Source organism: Mytilus trossulus, chromosome 10 (genome assembly GCF_036588685.1).
Source record: "Mytilus trossulus isolate FHL-02 chromosome 10, PNRI_Mtr1.1.1.hap1, whole genome shotgun sequence".
Lineage (NCBI taxonomy): Eukaryota > Metazoa > Mollusca > Bivalvia > Mytilida > Mytilidae > Mytilus > Mytilus trossulus.
Window position 1 is genome coordinate 5,189,493 of NC_086382.1, and position 22,974 is coordinate 5,212,466.

Genomic DNA, 22,974 nt, shown 5'->3' on the forward strand with positions numbered 1-22,974 from the left:
TTGATATACTTTGTTGATCTGTTGTATAGTAAAGTTGATTACTTCGTCGATCTGTTGTTTAGTAAAGTTGATTACTTCGTCGATCTGTTGTTTAGTAAAGTTGATTACTTCGGTGATCTGTTGTATAGTAAAGTTGATTACTTCGTTGTTCTGTTGTATAGTAAAGTTGATTACTTCGTTGATCTGTTGTATAATAAAGTTGATTACTTCGTTGATCTGTTGTATAGTTTAGTTGATATTCTTCATTGGGCTGTTGTATAGTATAGTTGATTACTTTGTTGATCTGTTGTATAGTAAAGTTGATTACTTCGTTGATCTGTTGTATAGTAAAGTTGATAACTTCGTTGATCTGTTGTATAGTAAAGTTGATATTCTTTGTTGAACTGGTGTATAGTATAGTTGATATACTTCGTTGAACTGTTGTATAGTATAGTTGATATACTTCGTTGAACTGTTGTATATTATGTTAATATACTTCGTTGAAATGTTGTATAGTATAGTTGATATACTTCGTTGAACTGTTGTATAGTATAGTTGATATACTTCGTTGAACTGTTGTATAGTATAGTTGATATACTTCGTTGAACTAATGTCTAGTATAGTTGATATACTTCGATGAACTAATGTTTAGTTTTTAAACTCCGTTCAATTAATATGTTTGTTCAAAACCTAAATTTTTAATTTGTTTTGTGTGTTAAAGTTAATTTTTTGTCATGGATTGATAAATTTTGTTGGGCGATGCTTTCAAACAAGTTTGCTAGCATTTGGCTGAATTTATTACAGTTGGCGACTGGTAGCCCAGTTGCCATTTTGAGAAAACATATGATGGTTGCCCTTCTATGTTTTTATCTTGGACATTAATGAGACATTGTCGATGAATGCAAATTCATAGGCCGGTTGATATATAGTTGAACTGTCCTAATAAATCCATGACAAAAAATTGCCAAAATTCAAACTTACTATTTGTTGTTTTTTATTATGATTATTATTTAGTTTGTCTTACAATTTATCTTCAATTGTATAACGAAGGTAATCTGAAGTCATTGGAAATATTACGAGTGATTTCAATGGATTTGGGTTATCTTTTATCTGGTTTATCGAATTCCTGAATTTATATCTGATGGTTTCTTTCGAATATTTAATAATAAGATTTAATCATTAAGCATTAAATCAATTTAATAAATTAAGATTATCGTCTGCTAAACTAGAGTTATCTTTTCTTTAATTTTGAAGGACTTGAGCGTCTTTTATTTACCTACATAATTTCGTAAGCGGTTTTCCCGCTTTTATTTGGTATAAAATTGCATGCTTTTCGTGATTTGTTCATTGCGTGATTTCAACTGAAGGAACACAAAACCCACCCTATCCCACCCTTGAGAATATTTTCTGCTCTCTGTTGTATATTTTCAGATATCGTTAAAGAAGCGTCATGGATTGGACAGAATATGATCTGAATATATTGATTTACTGAATGGCTGAATTTATTACAGTTGGCGTCTGGTAGCCCAGTTGCCATTTGGAGAAAACATATGATGGTTGCCCTTCTATGTTTTTATCTTGGACATTAATGAGACATTGTCGATGAATGCAAATTCATAGGCCGGTTGATATATAGTTGAACTGTCCTAATAAATCCATGACAAAAAATTGCCAAAATTCAAACTTACTATTTGTTGTTTTTTATTATGATTATTATTTAGTTTGTCTTACAATTTATCTTCAATTGTATAACGAAGGTAATCTGGAGTCATTGGAAATATTACGAGTGATTTCAATGGATTTGGGTTATCTTTTATCTGGTATATCGAATTCCTGAATTTATATCTGATGGTTTCTTTCGAATATTTAATAATGTATTGTTATATATTAATTGTTTTTCAAATGGCATTTAGATAACTGTAAGCTTGGGTCTAGTGTGCGTTGTTATGTTTATTTCAATTACTGACAGAAATGTTTTTAATGCGAGCTTAAACGTCCATGCATTAATATTTTCCAATTATTCTATTGACCTAACTGCGGATTAAAACAAAGACTCATTCACTCGTGATTAGTACACATCCACGAGACCAATATGTGTGGAGCTGAGGTGTAACTAAATTTCCACTCATATCCATTCATTGCTTACCTTTTCCCAAAACACACAGCATTTAGAATATTGGACACCATTAGATCTATGTAATTTTCTGGATTAAATGCTCCGGTTTCTTTTGCCATTAAGGGCAAACATTTATTCGTTGACTCATGAAGCACTGCTTCGAAATGAGTTCCAATCATATATTGCCTACAAAAAAGGTTCCTGTTTTTTATTTTAATGATAATCATTTCAATTCCCTTTTCAATTATCACCAGTAATGCTTGTAATGTGTTCATGTGTTTTGAAGCGAGTCGGGCACAACATATTTGCAAATGTAGTTTTGTTTTGTAAATTATCCTCCTTAATATAAAGCATGTCGGATATACTGTCTTATACGGGTAAGAATAATTTAGAATACTAATGTTCACGCCAATATAATTGTTTGTTTACATACTGTTGATTGGTTAAACCGGGTCGTTAACTTATCCAACGCCTTGTAAACAATCAAATCACAACCACATGGTTAAGCAAGAAAAAAGGTATTGGCACTTTTATTTTCTGTTTAGGATCACTGGTACAAATTATCAAAATTATAGAGTAGGTCGACTATTCAGCATTTTATTATTATCTGTAAATAATTTCGTTAAAAATGAGACTGTACTACCATAGATAACTGAACGAAAGCTTGTTTCGTTTATTACTTGGACAAATGTGATTTAGAATGACATCAGAATAACTTTTCTCCCGCAGGTAAATTCGGACAGCCCATTGAGGTTTTGACAAAATGTCAATGAGTTAATCAAACTTATATATCAGTATAAAGATATTAATTGACAGTGCTTCTTAAGCCTTTGTAGGCTGGCTGATTGACTTTGTATTAATGTATGTTAAAATGTTATATCAGGTTGCACTATAAATAAGTGTTCTACCCCGTCATTCTAAATGTATGATCACAGATTTGTTTTATATTGTTTATGCTAAATATGCTATAATGTATGTTGGGTTTAGATTGTCTGTTAATTCATCCTCATCCTTTGTATTGTATAGTCTTAGGCTTACAACATGTTTGCAAAGGAACAACTGAGACTTCCATGTATATCAATGATTCAAGCGTTTCATATATCTTTTATTTTTGTGCACGGTTATTTTTTACCATGACCATATACTTCAATAGTTCCATTTACTATTGATAATCAGACGTATTACTAGAATTGTTTCACTTGACTAGGCGGAGTTTAAGAAGTTCGTTCATTTAAAACCAGCCCATCTGTAGACAGGAGTTTTGGGATAAGCTCCGCAATGAAGTGTCCAGTTATTCGTCCCATATCATACACTCAGTTCTTTTGTATATGCGTTTTGTGACACTGATTAGTGATTATAATTCAATAATGTTATAACGGCAATCCTCCGTATCACACACATCTTCAAATAGACGGTCCTTATGCAAATTAAAACATAAGCTCCGCCCGATCAGTTGAAATAACATTGGTAATATACGAGTATAAAAAGACAAAAACAATTGGCCACTTGGAGAGTAGGTGGGTTGGACAGCATGAATTATTAACGAACAGACCGGTTTCCGTGTCTATTTTATGGTAAATAAAGCCAAACGCTGTTCGAGATGCATAAAATTATTCAGAATGCTGTATATGACTTATTATAGTGAGTTGAACATAAAGAGTCAACACAACTAATGCAGATAATTTGTGAGCTTGTCCTTATACCCATAAGTTTGCTGCTTGAAACGCTTGAAGTTCAGAGGGATTTTGTACCTTACTCTCTGTGATTCATAAAAGTGCATTGATTTAGAAAGACATATAAAAACATAATACAACAATTCAATGATCATAGATCGTAATCACAAAATGGTCTTGACAGTGGACACCAAACTATGGATTTTACCACGTGAAAAACAATGCACATGTGCTTTCAATAAAAGCTGATTACTATTTTGACGATAAGAAGACGGATAAAATGTCATAACTATCCTGTAAAATCTGCTATTTGTGCAAAATAAATGGGAACCTTACCCTCAGAAAGCTCTGATGGGGTTCTTGTTGTTCAGTCTTTAGTAGACTGTTGTTTTTTTATTTCTCAATTCTTTTTTCCCTCTTCGTTATCAGTTTATCTTTGACTTATGAATTTGAAATCCCTTTACTGCCACTTTTATACCAGAATGTTTGACTTAATTATACACTTTTATTCCATTGCGTTCTATTTGTTTATGAAAGCAATTGCTATTCCAATAAGTATTATTTTTATTTATAAACATATAAAAACTATATTCTGTAATCAAATTCATTTTACGTTAAACTATATTTAGGATATTATCTTTAAGACAGGGAACATAAAACAGCTACTCGTATTTGACTAGATAGAATAAATCAAACTTATACCTTAATGCCTTTCCCGCAATTTTTCTGTGCAGTTTCCATGTTGGTGTATTATTCGCAAAAGCAATATTTTTACCTCCTTCGGTGAACCTATCAACTTCAATGTAAAATGTTTGATTTTATACAAAATGAATATCTGTCACATTTTTAAAAGAATGATTTGGTTGTTGTCGCTTTGACACATTCCCCATTTCCTTTCTCAATTTTAAGTAACTAATTGTTTCCCTGGTATAAAAAGTTAAGACCGACTAACCGGCAAATTGCATTTCTTAAGAAAACGCATCAACCCCGTTAGTTGCAAATTCTACAACCCCGCGCGGAAAATTACATTTTAGACAATAGAAACTTTACCGAAACCAGCATTATTATATTGAGAAACTGACAAGAATATGTCTCATATAGTCGATTAAGGACCTGAGATTGATAAATTATCGGTTCCTTCAATACACAGATACAGTACTAGATGCGGCATTAACAATTCTCAATAAGGAAAATTCTTCACTTTATTATTATTTTGTACGTTTTGAAACCAACTCGTCTTATTTACACTTCGTCTAAAAATTGCATGACTAAAAATAAAAATATGTTATTTCCAATTAAAGATTCATTAAAGGCATATAAAAGAGCTTTCGTCAGATTGCACACAAATACATAAGATTATACATAAATATGAATATGATTAAAAAGGACATTATACATGTTAAAAGCACTGGTACGAGACGAGATATTTGTAGTATGTATGTACTCAAACAGTGTGTGTATATTTAAAAAAAATCTCGTACCTGTTATGAATAAGATCAGTTAAACCGTTCTAATTCGTAACCCCGGTTAGTCCAGTTCTAGTCATATGCATACAGTTGATGACAAATATTTACACAGACTACACATTTATTGTATAAATGTATTGTATTTATTGCACAATGTACTGACACAATTATATATATTAAATAACGGAAGATTTGATGAGTTTATTATAAAACTAAACGTATAAATATCTACATACAGATTGTATTTTGCCGGAACGTGTATTATCGATCTACAGCAAGTATTCCTTCCTGGAGTTAAACATATATTATCGAGCTGCGAACCAGAGAAGGTAAAAGGAAATTATCTTTTAATAACTATTATATGTATTACCTAGAACAATGATGTCAGGTTAATTTATAAATGGTTGCCTCCAATTAACATGATTAACCCCAGTGGCAAATATTACATGCATATATGTACTTCTTTAAAGATAAAATGGCATAATCACTTTTTTGGACCAGATAAACGTATATATGCTAGACAGGTTTACGACCGTCAACTGATAATGAAATGTATTTTATTTCGTTTGAAATAGGGTTTTTCCCGTTTGCTATTTGTAGTTAATATTTACAGATGGGAACTAGTATAACTAGTTCGGATACTGGTTTTGTAACAGTATGTACTATTTATAAGTTTGATGTTAGGTGCAGGAGGCACGAGGGAAGTTTTGGCGGTTTTTATGGGTGGGGTTTAAAGGTACTATATAAAGTTTGGGATTTAAATGTATTAGTATCGAAGGTGCTCGCAGTTACGTCGGATTGAAGTTGGTCAAATATGTATATGTGCAGTTGCTGCTATGTTTATTGTACGTACAGGCGTTGGAGGCATTAGCCGGGGGAAAAGAAACGATGCGAAAGAGGAACAATGTTATATGTCATGTGTTTATATAATGTTTCGATTGAAGAAATATGTACAATTCAGTAAAATAAAATATTGTATCGCAAGAGAAAATAAGATGTTACTGCGAGCAACTAATCCTATATCTGTGTTTGTCTTGTTTATAGCCTATTGAATTAGAGATTAAATGCTTTAAATTCGGACGAGCAGGGCGAGGGAGAATTTAAAGTTTCCATATCACATGACAGACAGATTTAACGCATACTTGTCATTCAGGAGTTTTTCCCTATTAGTCTTTGTTAAATTGGCAATTTATTTTAATTTTGCAGAATGCATTTTTTTTTCAAATAAAGAACAGGTTAAATTTTAACCCTGTTCAGAACTACAATCAAAATTCCACAAAAAACATGTAATTGCTAATAAGTAAGACTCGTACAATTAGCATTAAAGTTTAAACCTTTATACCTTCAATTGTATTTTCATATACCTGTACTGACAGAATGTTGAATTCAGTTATATCAACGTTGAATATCCAGGCAGTTCTACTTGCTTTAGTAGTTGTATTTATTGTATACAAACTCAGACAAAGATGGAAGTATAATCTCCCTCCAGGACCAATTTGCTGGCCTCTGATTGGAAGTTATGAAGGTAATAACATTTTGCTGGCCTCTGATTGGAAGTTATGAAGGTAATAACATTTTATTGGCCTCTGATTGGCAGTTATGAAGGAAATACCATTTATTTGGCCTCATTATCATGTATGCTCAAAATAACAAACAGCTAGTACTAGTATGCCAATTAAGTGACTTGTTGCTTAAAGGCTTTAAAAAGTTATGTTTCCTCTTACCAGACCGATTGAAAGGAGTTGGTCCGGTAAGGGCTGTTTTTGGCCTCAAATTTTAGATTCATCTAACGAAAGTTTTTGGGACACTTTTTAAACACTTAAGTGTCTATTTCAATTGATTTTAATAGTTTATGTGAAACATTTTAACTGATTTAGTAATTAGAAACGCTCTGATTCAAGCTTAAATATGAAAATTCTATCAAATATGCCAAAAAAACGTCACTTTTCAGATGGTTTTTGTCAAAAATAAAAGTGGCCGCATCCGTGTTCATCCTTAACCTTTATAGATGTTTTGTATTATCATCAAATACAACTTACATTTCAATATTATGAATGAACACGAATACGGCCACATTCATTAAAGACGGAAACCTTCCAAAAATTAACCAAACTGCCAAAAATTCTGAAGATTTCAGTAATTTAGCATGACTTAATGATGCTGGAACGCAATATTTGTGCATTGTATTGTCAAAAACAGCTCATATTTATGCAGCAGAAGCATTTTACTTTCCAAAATATAGCTTAAAGATTACATTTTCACAATTTTCTAAAACTGCTATTTTTTGGGGCCAAAAAGGGGTCTTACTGAACCTACTCCTTTATAGATCATAACCTAAAAACTATTTTCTCATTTGTAAAAACATATTTCATTATCAGACTATATTTCCTACTAAGACTAAACATTTTACCTGCTTGTTAACCGGTTTTCAGTCAGCATATCAGGAGAACACGATTCTTATTTTGTCCCCTTTCCATAATTTTTTTGATTAGATTTAATATGTTTTCTGTATACGTATTTGTGTTTTCTGGATAAGTGTGTGTTTTTTCTGTCTAAGTAATATTGTGTTTCCTGTCTAATTTATTTTGTTTTCTGTCTTAGTATTTTTATTTTCTGCCCAAGTAAGATCGTTTTGTCTAGGTATTAAATATTTTGGTTTACTTGTTTGTATAATTCAGATTAATGCGTAATTTCTTCAATTTCAGTTATTCAAGCCAAATTTCTACATGAAATATTTGTAAAATATGCGAAAAAGTATGGACCAGTGTTTACTGTTAGTGCAGGTAAGTAAACACTGTTGGAGAGATATTACATCAAAATATATTTAGTGTGTAGATAAAGGAAATATCTTTGATCATTGTTGATTAGCTTGCTGAACCGTGAAGATATAATTAGGCTAGGTAAACTATCCTCCTTTAAGAGTAGACTAGTCCGACAGATAACAAATCCATCTGTCTGTAGGACTAGATTACTCCGAAAAGAGGGTGGTATACCTAACCGTATAATGACTCCATGGTTCAGCAAGCAAGCAAGCTAACCAATGATATTACCTTTTAACAACACACTCAATGCAATTTGCTTTAGGAAAATCAAGAGCTCGAAATAGCTAGGTTAAAATAGTGTCATTTAAGGAGAAATTGGCGACACTGTGTTTATTTATAGATATAATTTGAAAATTTTATATATGTATACCTGTATATTTTATTTCATTTTTTTTTCAAGTTTTTAATAACACAAACATGTTAAAGATCGATGTTCCGAATTAGTATAGTTTGAAAAAACTAATGGGATTTTTAATCAGAGCATGGTAGAATAATGACAAATTGTAAAATGGTAAAAGGAAATGGAGAATTTGTCAAAGAGAAAACAACCCGATTATAGAGCAGAAAACAACACAAGGCCACCAATGGGTTTTCAATGTCTCTAAATAGGAAAAGAAAAGAATTTGCCTATTTAAGATAAAAGGATTTATCAAATTTTGCAAAAAAAATATATTTTCTTATTTCCAAAACGAAAAAAATGAAAAAAAAAAAAAAAAGAAATTACGCAAACACATTACAAACACAAAATATCAGATAAAAAAAAAAAAAAAAAAAAAAAAAACTGAATCAAATTGGAAAAACACCAAAATAAAAAAACGAAAGATACATGCAGTGGATACATCGGGGATTTGTGCAGGATTTCTTTTTAATATTCAAAGTTAATTCAAATGTTTATTCCTGTTAAATATTATCACATATAACACCCTTTATTTTTCTATTGGGTGAGAAAAAAATGACAGCTAGCTACAATGTATGTACAGAAAGCTATTTTTACAGGACCTTATCATATGGTTGTTTTAAACGATATCAACAGCGTCACAGAAGCATTGGTCAAAACCAAAGCTGATTTTGCTGACAGACCATTCATTCATTCAGGTATGTTTAGACTTGATACATGTACATAGATACATATATACATAAACCAGATACTGTCATAATTTTGCCCCAGAAACTGACCTTATATAAGTTACATATATGCAGATTTTGATATTTTATGGCGGCCATCTTGGAAAAAGCCGCCATATTTAAAATCCATAGCTAATAGCTTTTGAAATACCAATAACTACTACCATGCCAAATTGGTGCTTTTATCATCAAACCCATATTTTTTTTACCAATCAGGCGGACTATAAGGGCATTCGGCGATACAGTTGCGATCTCATGATAAATATTTTACATTTGCATTTCACATATTAAGCAATTAAAATATGTAATACACACAGGCCTTTACTTTTAGAGATAACAGAGGTAGAAATTTGAGACATTTATTATATTTATTTAAAAAATTTCATTGATGATTTTTTCATTAAAATTTGTACAAATAACTTTCGCACCTGATGCCATTTTAAAAAAGAGGGGTCCATGTACTCATTTTTAAGTTAGATCAGTTTAAATCATAAAAAAAACCCAGTCGAAAAGTGATTCTTTTTTCGATATGTCACAATATGAAGTCGCAAAATAACATTTTGCGTTAACAACGTCATTACCTCCCCTCTATCTGTATCGTATGCTCTTAGAATGTTCGCTACTCTGTTACAAAAGAACCAGCTTTTTAAAAGGCTATCATACAGTGATAATATACCAGAGACAGAAAAATGAAAGGTTCACGTCCTTGTATTTGAGAAAGAAGCCATTTAAAATTTGGCAGAAAATGATTTTTGGAAAAAACGAACTTTAAATAGCAACTGCTTGAAACCTATAAATTTATCATGCATTTGAATGACATCTCTTCAAAGACTTATATCTCTTTTTGTGGTAAATGTATCAGTATAATTTTGTATCTGTGAGAAATTGTGCTTTCAGCTCACATGTTAACGGAAGGAAGTAAAGATCTAATTTTTGCTAAATATACACCAACATGGAAACTGCACAGAAAAATTGCTGTAAAGGCATTAAGGTAGGAATTTGATTAATTGATTCTTGTAAATAGTTTTTTTTTATTAAATGCAATCAAAATCATATGGTACTGACTTGATAACTAATATTCCCAGGTTTTTCACTACTTTTGAGATACGCTTAATATAGTGCACTAATCATAACATTCTCAACATCTTATCCATGAACATTTCCAGAAAATTTAACATTGGAATATTTGGTCAGATATTCAAGTAACAAAATAATGTTGTATTGTCAAGTAGCAAAATAATGTTGTATTGTCAAGTAGTAAAATAATGTTGTATTGTCAAGTATATTACATTACTTGTTCAAGGTGCAGTAATCTAATATCCGTTCTAAAATATCAATGTTTCATTGTTAAAGTAATCTTCTCGATTTTAGTTATCTTCATTTGTCCATTCACATATTTCTTTACACTGCAATGTTTAACATTACTTTCTTCTGCAAAATTAAAGCAATCTTCAGCCTTCAGTGTTCAGGCACTAAGAATATCATTCCAATCTGGTAGTACTGTTACTGGTAATTCCATTTGATCTTCATATCTGCATTTAGAAAGTTAAGGTAGATGGGGAAAGGGGGTTTTTCTTAATTTAAATCAATAAGGTTATTTTGATAATTTGTCAAAATGAAGTTTATGTCATGCTTTTTTTTTTAAACAATTATCAAAAAGTATGGGTGACTGTGCTTTTTCACGCTACAGGTTGAGCAAAATTGCCAGATTTTGTAAAGATTATGCATAGAAAACCCAAAAAATAATATCTGAATTTCTAAAACATCAGACGCATATTGCTATTGGGTTGCTATATGAATATATCCTTTCTATCAACCAATTAATGATTATGGCTTTAAAAGTTATATACTAGAAGTATCGATTTTTGTCGTTCTCTCTCATTTAGATTGGTTTCCGTTATACACCTGATCTCTTCGATGTTTATCAAGATAATGGTAGCGTTTAAGACAGACAACACATTACAATCACCGATTCCGGTTATTGCATAAAGTAGACAACAATAATAATAAGAAAAACACTTATTATTTTGTAGGCAGTATATGGCAGGGAACCGTTTAGAGGAAATTTTACATGCTTCAATGAACATATGTTTACCTTTAATGGCAAAAGAAAATGGAGCATTTAACCCAGAAAATTACATAGATTTAATGGTGTTCAATATTCTTAATGGTGTGTGTTTCGGCAAAAGGTAACCAGTAAATTTATATACAGTACTAAGAACATGTTTATTTTGTCATTTTAAAATGTCAACGTGCGCAGTTCAATAAAAAAGCTCCAGACTGCAAAACATTGGAATTCAATAGATTACCTTTTTTGCAGAGGTTTATAGTTTTCATAAAAATTGAGAATTGATATATACTGATCAACTCGTGATACTCAATTTCAATTTAATGATAAACAAGCCTTTGGCAAGTTTATTTGTTTTGATAAGTCATCATAGATACCGGGCGTACAATTTTGTACGCAAGACTCATCCGACTCAGTGACTCAGTGACGCTCGAATTAAAAAGGTTCAAAATATAAAGTACGAATTTGAAGACCATTAAGAACTCAAAGTTTAATTAGTTTAGATTAAGCATTGATTTTGTAAATTAGGAAAGATTGAAAAGCATACGATTCGTGCACATTATATCCCTTGAAATGAAAATGGAGATGCTGAAAGTGGCAAAGAGACAACAACCAGACCAAAGAGCGGAAAACAACCGAAGTCGACAAATGGGTCTTCTATACAGCGAGAAAATCCGAGGCATGCTTTAGATGGCCCCTATATAAAAATGTGCACTAGTTCAGTGATAATGAATAGTAATACTTTGTTGGTATGTTGGTAGCTAATTATTGTTTAAAATAGAAATGAAGTTTTAAAAGCAATATTTATCCGAATTTATATACTTGTAAACGTTGTTTACCTCATCAACGTTTTTCAGTGTTGAATTAAATGATTCAGAGTTTATTTTTGTTGGTATGCAGGAAGCGGATTTATTTTTCCTCTTAAGTATAAATTGAAAGTCTAAAACAACATCTATCCCAATTTCATCTAGCTAAGGCTGTAATTTTTATTTATCTATTGACTTTTTTCAGTTTTGAAGTAGATGATCCAGAGTTTATAAAATTGATGAAAATTATCAAGGAAATGACTGAAATGACAGGACATGGTTTTGTTGAAGATATGTTCCCCATCATGTTTAAAATATGGACAACTTATAAGTACAGAACAATCAACAACATGAATAATGAGCTCATCTCTATCATCAAAAGAAAATTCGAAGAACACGAAGAAACATTTGATTTAGGTATGTCAACAGGTTTGATGTGTTTATACAACAATTATTACAATACGTGTATGTTTCATTATATTACGTTATTTTGATTGGCTACAAACAATCTTGCATCATTCTGAAATTGACCTTCATTTCAAAATGAAATGTTAAATTCATGATGACATGAGGTTCCACAATAAAGTGCACAGGGTAAATAAAAAAAACTTGATAGAAATCGCGTTTTATAATCCTAGCAAAATAACGTTATTATAAGTATTGCACGCTTTCTCGTTAATTTTTTTTATCCTCTTCTATGATATTTATTAGTAATAACATAAACTTAGCAATGTTACTCTACTAGGTGTGTATTTTGACCTCTCTCCAGGAATGCTCCTTACCAAAACATTTGAAAATCTAAAATTGAGTGATTATAATCCTGTGAAAGTATCTATGCTTCTGTAAATAAATTTGTTTTAGCTTGCTTTTGTCAACCGTTTGCTTCATTTTATACAGACCAAAATTTTGTTTCAATACTTGCAACTGTGATTTTGATGATATATAACTTAGCTATAAAGGGAGAAAAAATACCAATTAAGAGGGCAATAAAGTATTGCTATATTATAATTTCACATTATTAAAAAGTAAAAGTTTTTTATTTACCTGTGCACTTTATCGTAGAAACTTGTGTTATCACAAAAATATCTAACGAAAAGGAAAATTCAAAATGAACAGTCCTTAATTAAATGGCAAAAACGAAAAGCTTAACTCCACCAAATAAATGGATACCAACTGTCTTATTCCTGACTTAGTGCAACCAAATTTGTATGTAGAAAATGGTTGATAAAAACCTGGTTTTGAAGCTAGCTTAACCTCTCACTTGTATTATATAAACATATTAGCATTTGTTTATTTTTTGATTGTCTGAGTGATGTTCAGTGGCTATAATTTCATTTATGTTGAGAGTAATAGCAAATTGAAATAACAGTATATGATTAGTGTTTGTTCCGCGAGATGCGACGACTGGATTAAAGGGCTGGAGATTTGAACTGAGCGACATCTGTTGACAGCTTGTCCTCAAATTTTCTCCACTTGATTCTTTTGTCTCATATCCGGGGTTTTAAAGGACAAACCAGATGATTTTTGTTATTGTAAATGTTGCAACATGCAATCTATGGACCCACCAAAGGGTTGAAGGATGAGTTACGATATTTTACTTCAAGAGAGACAGGCACTCAACTAACATGAGACATAACGTTAATTTTCTAATTCTGACTGGACACAGCTGCTAATCTATATGCGTGCTCAGCCATCAAGACTCCCAACTTTTAAACTGGTCCCTTTCACATAACCGTATTAATGTGTTTTACTTTTATTGTTTATCAGGTTAAGATCTACCTGCCCTGAAATTTTCAGATGAATTGGACAACTGGTTGTTGGGTTGCTGCCCCTGAATTGGTAATTTTAAGGAAATTTTGCTGCTTTTGGTTATTATCTTGAATATTATTATAGATAGAGATAAACTGTGAACTGCGGAAATGATCAGCAAAGTAAGATTTACAAATAAGTCAACAGGACCAAAATGGTCAGTTGACCCCTTTAGGAGTTATTGCCCTTTATAGTCAATTCTTAACCATTTTTCGTAAATCTATGTTATCTTTTACAAAAATCTTCTCCTCTGAAACAACTAGGCCAAATAAAATCAAACTTGGCCACAATCATCATTGGAGTATCTAGTATAAAAATTGTGTCCGGTGACCCGACCAATCAACCAAGATGGCCGCCATGGCTAAATTTTTTTTTGCTTTTAACTCAAAAACCAAAGCATCTAGAGCAAATCTGATAGGGGTTGACATTGTTTATCAGGTCAAGATCTATCTGCTCTAAATGATGAATTGGACAACTGTTTAGTAGGTTGCTGCCCCTGAATTGGTAATTTTAAGGAAATTTTGCCTTTTTTGCTATTATCTTGAATATTATTATAGATAGAGATAAACTCTAAACAGCAATAATTTACAGCAAAGTAAGACCTAAAAATAAGTCAACATGACCAAAATGGTCAATTTACCCCCTAAGGAGTTATTGCCCTTTATGGTAAATTTTTTTACAATTTTCATAAAATTTGTAAATTTTTACTTACATTTCCCCTGGGCCAATTCTTATAGATAGGGATAATTGTACGCAGCAAGAATGTTCAATAAAGTAAGATCTACAAACACATCACCATCACCAAAACACAATTTTGTCATGAATCGATCTGTGTCCTTTGTTGAACATTCACATAGACCAAGGTGAGCGACACAGGCTTTTTAGAGCCTCTAATTGCTTTTGCTGTTTTCTTGTTGAACTTATCCTCATATCGTTTTTTTATTTATAATACTGATTGCACTTTTAATATAGTTCTAGAAAATAGCTAGAACATATTGAGTTGAGAATGTTGTTAATGGATAAAAACATGTAATTTTCCTTTCAATAGATTGGTAAACACTAACTGTCTCATTTGTTGTTTTTGAATAACTTTTTTTTTTAAACTTAACTTAAAAAGAAATGATCTCATTACTGATTTCAGACAATATCAGAGATTTTACTGATTCCTTGATATTGGCAAGAAAAGAGGCAGAACAAGAAGAGAACGAGGAAATATTATCCCAGCTATCTGACACACATCTTAGACAAACTTTAAACGATATTTTTACTGGTGAGTTGAAATGAATAAAAGTTTTGTTATAATCTTAGAGAAATAGAAATTTTTCTTTTATAAATATGGTGTTACTATTAGAAGTTAAACATGTTATAGGAGGCATATGAATGTTGAAGAAATGCTACACAGTTCTATATTTTGACTTTCAACAAAAAGAAGGGAATGTGAACTTTACATTCCAAGATATATATATATTTTTACGAAACTTCAAAGTACAAATGGCACAGTTTCAGCAATTAAAGGTGATTTAATGTGAAATTGCATTGTCTATATTAACACAAGTGCAACCTACACTTACTATAAGCTCGCAAAATGCTCAATTAATTTACCGTGTTTGTCTACATAATTTTGTTTTAATCATTTGTAAATAATCTATTGAAAATGTACATTTTAATAGCTGGAATCGAAACATCGACAGTAACATTAGGTTTTGCGGTACGTTACATGGCTGGGTTACCAGATATCCAGAGTAAAGTTCAGGAAGAAATAGACAGAGTCGTTGGTGAGTACTTTTAAGTTTGCTTGTGTCGTTTTCTTGCCATGTTTATAAATAAACTGTTATTACCAATGATATTTTAACTGATCGGGCGGAGCTTACGTTTTAATTTGCATACGGACAATCTATCTGAAAATATGTGTGATAGGATGATAACCGTTATAATTATTATTGATTTCTAATCACCTATCAGTGTCATCAAAGGAATTTACAAAAGAATGACTGGACACCTCATTTATGAGTTTATCATAAAACACCTTTCTATAGATGGGCTTGTTTATTATAAGAGAGGAACGAAAGATATTGAAGGGACAGTCAAACTCATCAATCGAAAATAAACCGACAACGCCTGGCTAAAAATAAAAGAAGACACACAGACAAACAATAGAACACATGACACAACATAGAAAACTAAAGTATAAGTGAACCGGTTAAACTCCGGCCAGTCAAATAAAATAAATCGAGTAATAACAAAACTTGACCATCAACAAGCTTCAACTTCGTACTCTATTTGGACTTTCCTCTTTTTTGATTTGGGCATCGCTTTTGATATTTTTGTAAACAAAAAATGTGTCTGGCGAACAAAACTATAAACCTAGTAGCCAGGGATGGGGTAATTGAAAATGTAATGGTAATTAAGTGTAATGCATTACAATTCTCCATGTAATTGATTGTAATGTGTAATTGAGCATTTTTTTTAATTACATGTCATGGTAATTTAATTAATTACAATGAAAAAAGCATGTAATGCTCAATTACTTTTGAATTACATTTCAATTACATATACTTTTATGGTGTTGATGATAAGAAATTGTGGTAATAGTTGTTGTTGTTATAAATATTTTTTATTTGACATACCAAAATGTTTGCTTAATAGTCTTAAAACTTTTAAAAATATGTGAATCATATATTGGTGTTGTTTGTTTTTTAAGAAAGATCTTTATCTAAATAGATTGATAACATTTATATACATACCATCAATACATGTATGTATGGTTACACAAATGTGTAAATCAGTTCATTTAGAATTTTAAATCAATGCACACAATCATAAATAAACGTTTGATGTTTTTGAGCTTTTAATTTTGCCATTGGATTAAAACTTTTTTGAATTTTCCATTTTCTCAAATTAGTATACACAAAAGGATTATAAAAAATAAAAATTATCAGCTATAAAAACGAACAGCAATTAATCAGATTAAAATATGTAATATTAATAAGAGCCTAGGGACATGCCACTATTGCATGTATTTTATCTAATTAGTAAAATATTGCTAATATTTAGACATTACACATTGTTTGAACTAGACATTATTTTCAATCTAGTGACAAGCATATTTATGAATAATTGTAAAATAAACAAACATGGACATTTTTTTTCTTTATTTATATTTTCTTTCTTTATATTATGTTTAGTTAAATGGTTTCATTTCTGAGTTGTCAAAATACCACTTAATGTATTTGCAAGTTAATAGGAACACATTCCCTCTTCTATCAATACATCTTATGATCTAGCAATACCTGCCATATTAGCTCCTGTTGAAACAAAGAGTTCAGACCAGAGAGATGCAGACTAAATCACTAAACCTTATAAAATATTATTGATGATCAAATGCAATGCTAAAACTATGTTGTATGCTTTGATGAATATTTTACACTACACATGCTAAATATACATGAAATATATTATTTTAAAAAAATTATGAAGAAATGTACTGTGCAATTTAATTAATTACTTTAGTAAAGTAATTGTAATTTAATTAATTACATTTCAAAAACTGTGTAATGTGTAATTAATGTAATTGACCATTTTGCAATGTAATGTGTAATTTAATTTATTACATTCCAATGTAATTGACCCTAAGTCTGCTAGTAGCTTTGATGAGAATTTTGAAAGCTTTAATTTGTTTTATAATAATTTAATTTTGCATGTAACACGTCATTTGATTGGCGGATTGTTCTTGTCTATCAGCTAATATATATAATTTTGTCATATTACCGTGACGTCATCAACGTTTTTTTTTTTATGATTTACTACTTTAAAAGGAATAGAGAATGATATAAGGAGTGACAGTAAAATAAAATTCTGGCTATTTGAAATAACCTTAAAAATGTTGTGCAACGTAGAGTGGTATTTAAAAGTGTGCACCACATTTTTGATTTTATATCTCCATAGACAGAACAAATATTACAGTCATTCCTTGCATGAACAAAATTTGTATTTAAAGAGTTCGATATATCTGACTATTTTTACTTCTGTCACATAATAACATTTTCATTCATACTTTATACGCATGTTTTTGTATAAATAAAACTTCTTTTGGTAGTAAAATCATATATCAAATTTTCCAACAGGTCACTTTGAAAGTATGATAAAATATTCTGACATTTTGACGTGCCTCATCCCATCATCTTGTTAATGAATGCTTCCTTTTCATAAAAAGTAAAATATCAAAAAACCTAACTCCAAGGAAAATTTAAACGGAAAATCCATAATCGAAAAGAAAACAAATGTGACATTCCTAAATTGTACATAAGTTTTGATTTGTAGAAAATGGGGATTAAACCTCTGACTTGTATGTCAGTCGCACACAATGCCATTATATTGACAAAATTTAATATCTTGTTCAGTGAAACGAAATCATATACCAAACACATAAAAGGCATGAAATTAACCTTTTACATTACGAATACAGTCCAAGAAATTGTATTGACTTACATAATAAAAAAAGACAACAGTAGTATACCACTTTTCGTAAGTCATGCATCGATCGAGAGAAAAAAATCCGGATTACAAACTTAAACCGAGTAAAACACATTAACTACAAGAGGAAAACAACGAAACAACAGAAACACTAAAGTACAAAAAAAAAACCAAACGACAATGTTACACATATAGAAAAGAACTATAAGATATCAACTGCCAATGATTTCTTTTTACATGAAACACTATTAATATATTGACTTATGGAAAGACTTTTTTTAAATTCCATATCTGATTTAGCTCCCTGAAAAATAGAGTTATTGACACAAAAAGTTTGTAGTTTGCTTTGTATACCCAAATAAAAAGCTCTCAAATATTTAATAGGAAAAGACAGACTACCAACTGTTAAAGACAGAGAAAAACTCAGCTATACAGAAGCTACATTACATGAAGCCATGCGACTTGGTACACCTGCTCCATTAGGAATTCCTCATAGTACACTTTGTGACACGCGAGTTGGTGAGTATTTGAATTAATCAGACTTTTACAATGTTGTCGGCAGTCTTTTACCAATTTGAACATTCCTCTTTTTTTAAATTAGGATTGAATCAGACTTTTGCAATGGTTGAGGTAGTCTTTTACCAATTTGAGTGGCATTACTTTTACATTTGCATAAATTTTAACTATATTTGCCCGTACAAAAAGATTACGTTTACGCGCATTTATTTTACTGGTAAATTTGGCAGTGATAGGGACAATTGCAGGCAAGAGAAAGTGTTTCTCGGAAATTTTATTGTGTTGTCTTTTACAGATGGTTACGATGTTCTGACAACATAAGAGTGAGACGTTTCATAGAAATGTATCCAAAGTAAAATTTTACCTCTTTGAACTGCTCCGCATATTACTATAATTCAATGTTTTTTTTCAGGCGGGTATGATGTTCCAAAGGATACAATGGTTATGATTAATCACTGGGCACTTCACAATGATCCTAACCAATGGAACGACGTGAATAAATTTGATCCGACACGCTTCCTGGACGAAAATGGAAAACTTGGTAAGAAACCAGACAGCTGGTTACCATTTTCAGCAGGCAGACGTGGATGTTTAGGGGAATCTGTTGCTAAACCAGAACTTCATTTGATTTTTGCAACAATTATGCAGAAGTTCAAGATTTCCTTACCTGAGGGAACCAATCCTAAAATAGAACTAGCTGGATCTGGTGCCGTTGCACTACCTGCTCCGTATAAAGTCATTCTTAAAGAAAGAAATATTTTATAAACTCTCTTGACATTAAATTTTTTTTTCTGAACAATTTCTATACTTTTAGAAAAAGATATAGACAACGCTTTCATGTCGATCCGGCCTATATTTAAAGTCGATCCGGCTCCAATAAAAAAATATATTTATAAGGAATAAAAATAAAGATATAAATTAATTGTAATGCATTAATGTTTATGAATTTTATTATAATGTAAAAGGTGAACGGTAAAAAAACGACCGGATACCATAGACAACCTCCCAGTTTAAAATAATAATTGAACTATTTAGATTTGTTTTATTTCATATTTTAAATATGTTTTTGTTAAAGTGTTGCTAAGATAATTACAAAGAACTAGCTAGGCTTCTGATTTGATACGCCAAACGCGCGTTTCGTCTACATAAAGACACTTCAGTGATGCTCAGATTAAAATATTTAAATCTATCCCCTGGATAAGAATATCCTTAGTATTTTGGACAATTCGTATATACAAATGTAGGCTGATATATATGATGAGTTTATTTACAACCACTGGGTCAATGCCACTGCTTTTGAGATTTATTTCCCCAAGGGTATCACCAGCCCAGTAGTCAGCACTTTTTGTGCTGACATGAATTATCATTGATATGGTTATCAATATAAATAAACTGTTTACAAAATTTAGAACTTTTGAAATACTAAGGCTTTTTTTACCTCAGGCTTAGATTACCTTAGCTGGATTTGGCAAAACGTTTAGGAATTTTGGTCATCAATACTCTTCAACTTCGTACTTTATTTGGCCTTTTTAACTTTTTTGGATTAGAGCGTCACTGATGAGTCTTTTGTAGACGAAACGCGCGTCGGGCGTATATACAAAATTTAGTCCTGATATCTATGATGAGTTTATTTGCAAACAGATTTTATTTAAATGACCCTAGAGTTGAAATTCGTGTCAACATCGAAGTGCTGACCATTGGGTTGGTGATATCCTCAAAACGAACGAACACCAGGTGTGGTATCGACCCAGTGGTGTAAATAGTTAAAGGTACTAGGCTTATAATTTGATACACACGACACGCATTTCGTCTACATAAGACTCATCAGTGACGCTCATATCAAAAATATTTAAAAAGCCAAACAAGTATAAAGTTTGAGAGTAATTACTTTATCTTCTGATACCATGGTATATGTACCTGATCAAATATTTGCATCATTAATTTTATATTATAATTATTTTAAAAGATACTTTAATCTTTATTTTCTCATTTAATATAAAACACAACTGATACATTGAAACTACATTTTATGTCATAAAAAGAATTAAGCCTCAGATGAAATAAGAATTAATATGATTTTGAAATTTATTCATAATAATTATTCGTACATAAATGACAGTGCATCATATAAGCATCTATAGGCTGGTTGGTATAGCTATACATATATATTGACTGCATATTTTTTGAATTGTAATATAGTGTATTTTATGTTAATGTAGCAAGTTGTACTTTAAAATAAAAAAAAATATTATCTATGAATACTTTATTAAAAAAATTGATTGGCAATAGGAATAAAGGTAACAGTAGTAAACTGCTGTTTAAAAGTCATAAATCAGGGTGTTATTGATTTATTTTAAACTAAAATCGAGGAAAACGCATCAACTATGAGAGGCAAATATTGGAACAACAGGAACACTGAACTGACAAAAAGAAACCCAACAACACCTAAACACCTGAATACATAAAAAAGAACTCCTACTATTATATTACAACTATCATATCCTGACCTGGTACAGGACACATTAAGAAGATTTGATGGGTTAAACCTGGTTTTAAGGCTTGCCGATCAAAGGAAACATTTACAGGTATTTTTCATGTGTCAAAAACAAAACAAATTAAGAGATATTTTTCAGAGCTGTCGTCAGTCTCCAATCGATGCAAGTTGTTTTTTTTACAAGAAAATATTTAACTACATGCACTGAACATAGGATTGTCGTGGCTTTTTTAATATTATTTTAAAATAAGTTTATGAGTATGATTTCGTGCATTCGACTTTTTTTGTTTCTATTTCTGACGGCACTTCATGTATTCAAAGTACCATCTGTGACTTTGAATTAATAATTATAATACAAGCGCAGTTCCTATTCCTTATGTTTTAGTCTCCTTTCTCACGTGACATTAGATTATACATTTTATACACTATGTTCTTTTTTGTTTTTCATTATCAATGTCGTATTTAAACACGTATGCATAAGATGTCATTTAATATGTTTTGAACTCTGAAGTTAAAAGATGTATGGAGATTTGACAAAGTTACGTGAAAAGGCATTGCCTATGTTTTTGGAAAAATACTACCATATAAGAACACACGATACTTTCTAGAGCATAATTATACAGTTTTCAGTAATAAAGATCTCAAAAGAGGGTGACTGGGCAATGAACTCTTTATTATCTTATATTTGGCGGGAAATTAATGGACTGTTTCATTGCATAGCAACACATACAACCTATTCATTATTTCGTTCCCAAAAAAAGAAAAAACAAATAGTCGAAAGCTGAATTGTGTGAAGATGTCAGACCACTCATTCTACCCTCTTAAATCTATGTTAACGAAACTCTTCCATAAAAAGTGCTTTTAATGTCATTGTTTACTCAAACTAACCAACACATTTGCGGAAATGAAATTTAAAATAAATGAAAAATATTTAGACCATTTTGAGCTAAACTATACATGAACATGACTTCGCTTTAAATTTGATGATTAATGCATTCCATAGTATACTTATTTAAGATTCCATCTTCCTGAATATGCATGAAATATTAACCACTGAACGTTAAGCAAACAACAATCAATCAATCAATCCAAGATTTCAAGAAAAAAGGGTGATTCTTAAAAATGATTATTGTTCATTGCTTTTATCGGTTATTGCCGGGTTATGTGTGTTTTGAATATTAATTAGTAAAGATATTCTTGACTGCAGAGTTCTGGTGGTCCCGATCTATTGAAAAAATTCTTCCGGTAGTCTTAAATATATATAAAAAAGAAGTCTCACATAAGATAATAACTAAAAAAAAGATTCTTTTATTCTCTTCAATCAAATCATCTCTTTTGCTGGTCACTTTAAAGAGGCTCGAGGGTACACAAAAATTAGCAAAAATTGAAACATTTGTTTTTTCATTACAAATTTTATTTAATATTCTATTAGTTGTTACTTTATGATATGGTACAAAAATCAACCCAAAAAAATAAATTTATTTGGCCGCAGATGACTTTTCAAATGTATATATCATTGAAAAAGCTCCAAATTATTTCCCTTTGATGAAATAATGCCTTTTTTTTGGGTATAAAAATTGAAAGGACTTTTTTTTAACTGATTGGTGACCCATATTTTTTTTCAATA

At 30.8% G+C, this 22,974-nt stretch overlaps 1 protein-coding gene and 1 long non-coding RNA gene across 4 annotated transcripts; one reads left to right on the plus strand and one right to left on the minus strand.

Annotated features, from left to right (window-relative positions):
• Positions 1 to 2,243: 2,243 nt before the first annotated feature.
• Positions 2,244 to 5,359, minus strand: LOC134686757 (uncharacterized). Its single transcript, XR_010101657.1, has 3 exons — positions 5,250 to 5,359; positions 4,471 to 4,564; positions 2,244 to 2,281 (listed from the first exon to the last, which is right to left on the minus strand). It is a non-coding gene; the product is annotated as an uncharacterized LOC134686757 (long non-coding RNA).
• Positions 5,360 to 5,384: 25 nt separating this feature from the next.
• On the plus strand, positions 5,385 to 21,347 carry LOC134686756 (steroid 17-alpha-hydroxylase/17,20 lyase-like). Of its 3 annotated transcripts, XM_063546491.1 has the most exons (11): positions 5,453 to 5,563; positions 6,611 to 6,759; positions 7,940 to 8,017; positions 9,053 to 9,151; positions 10,079 to 10,172; positions 11,215 to 11,370; positions 12,261 to 12,472; positions 15,006 to 15,134; positions 15,535 to 15,639; positions 18,722 to 18,856; positions 19,266 to 21,347. In XM_063546491.1, exons 2-11 carry the CDS (start codon positions 6,612 to 6,614, stop codon positions 19,616 to 19,618), a joined length of 1,509 nt encoding a protein of 502 aa, XP_063402561.1. In that variant the 5' UTR covers positions 5,453 to 5,563; position 6,611; the 3' UTR covers positions 19,619 to 21,347. The 3 variants fall into 3 exon arrangements, with proteins under 3 accessions (XP_063402560.1, XP_063402561.1, XP_063402559.1); XM_063546490.1 differs by lacking the exon at positions 6,611 to 6,759 and having other exon boundaries at positions 5,385 to 5,563; positions 19,266 to 21,331; XM_063546489.1 differs by lacking the exons at positions 5,453 to 5,563; positions 6,611 to 6,759 and adding an exon at positions 6,761 to 6,799 and having other exon boundaries at positions 19,266 to 21,335.
• The last annotated feature ends 1,627 nt before the right edge of the window (positions 21,348 to 22,974 follow it).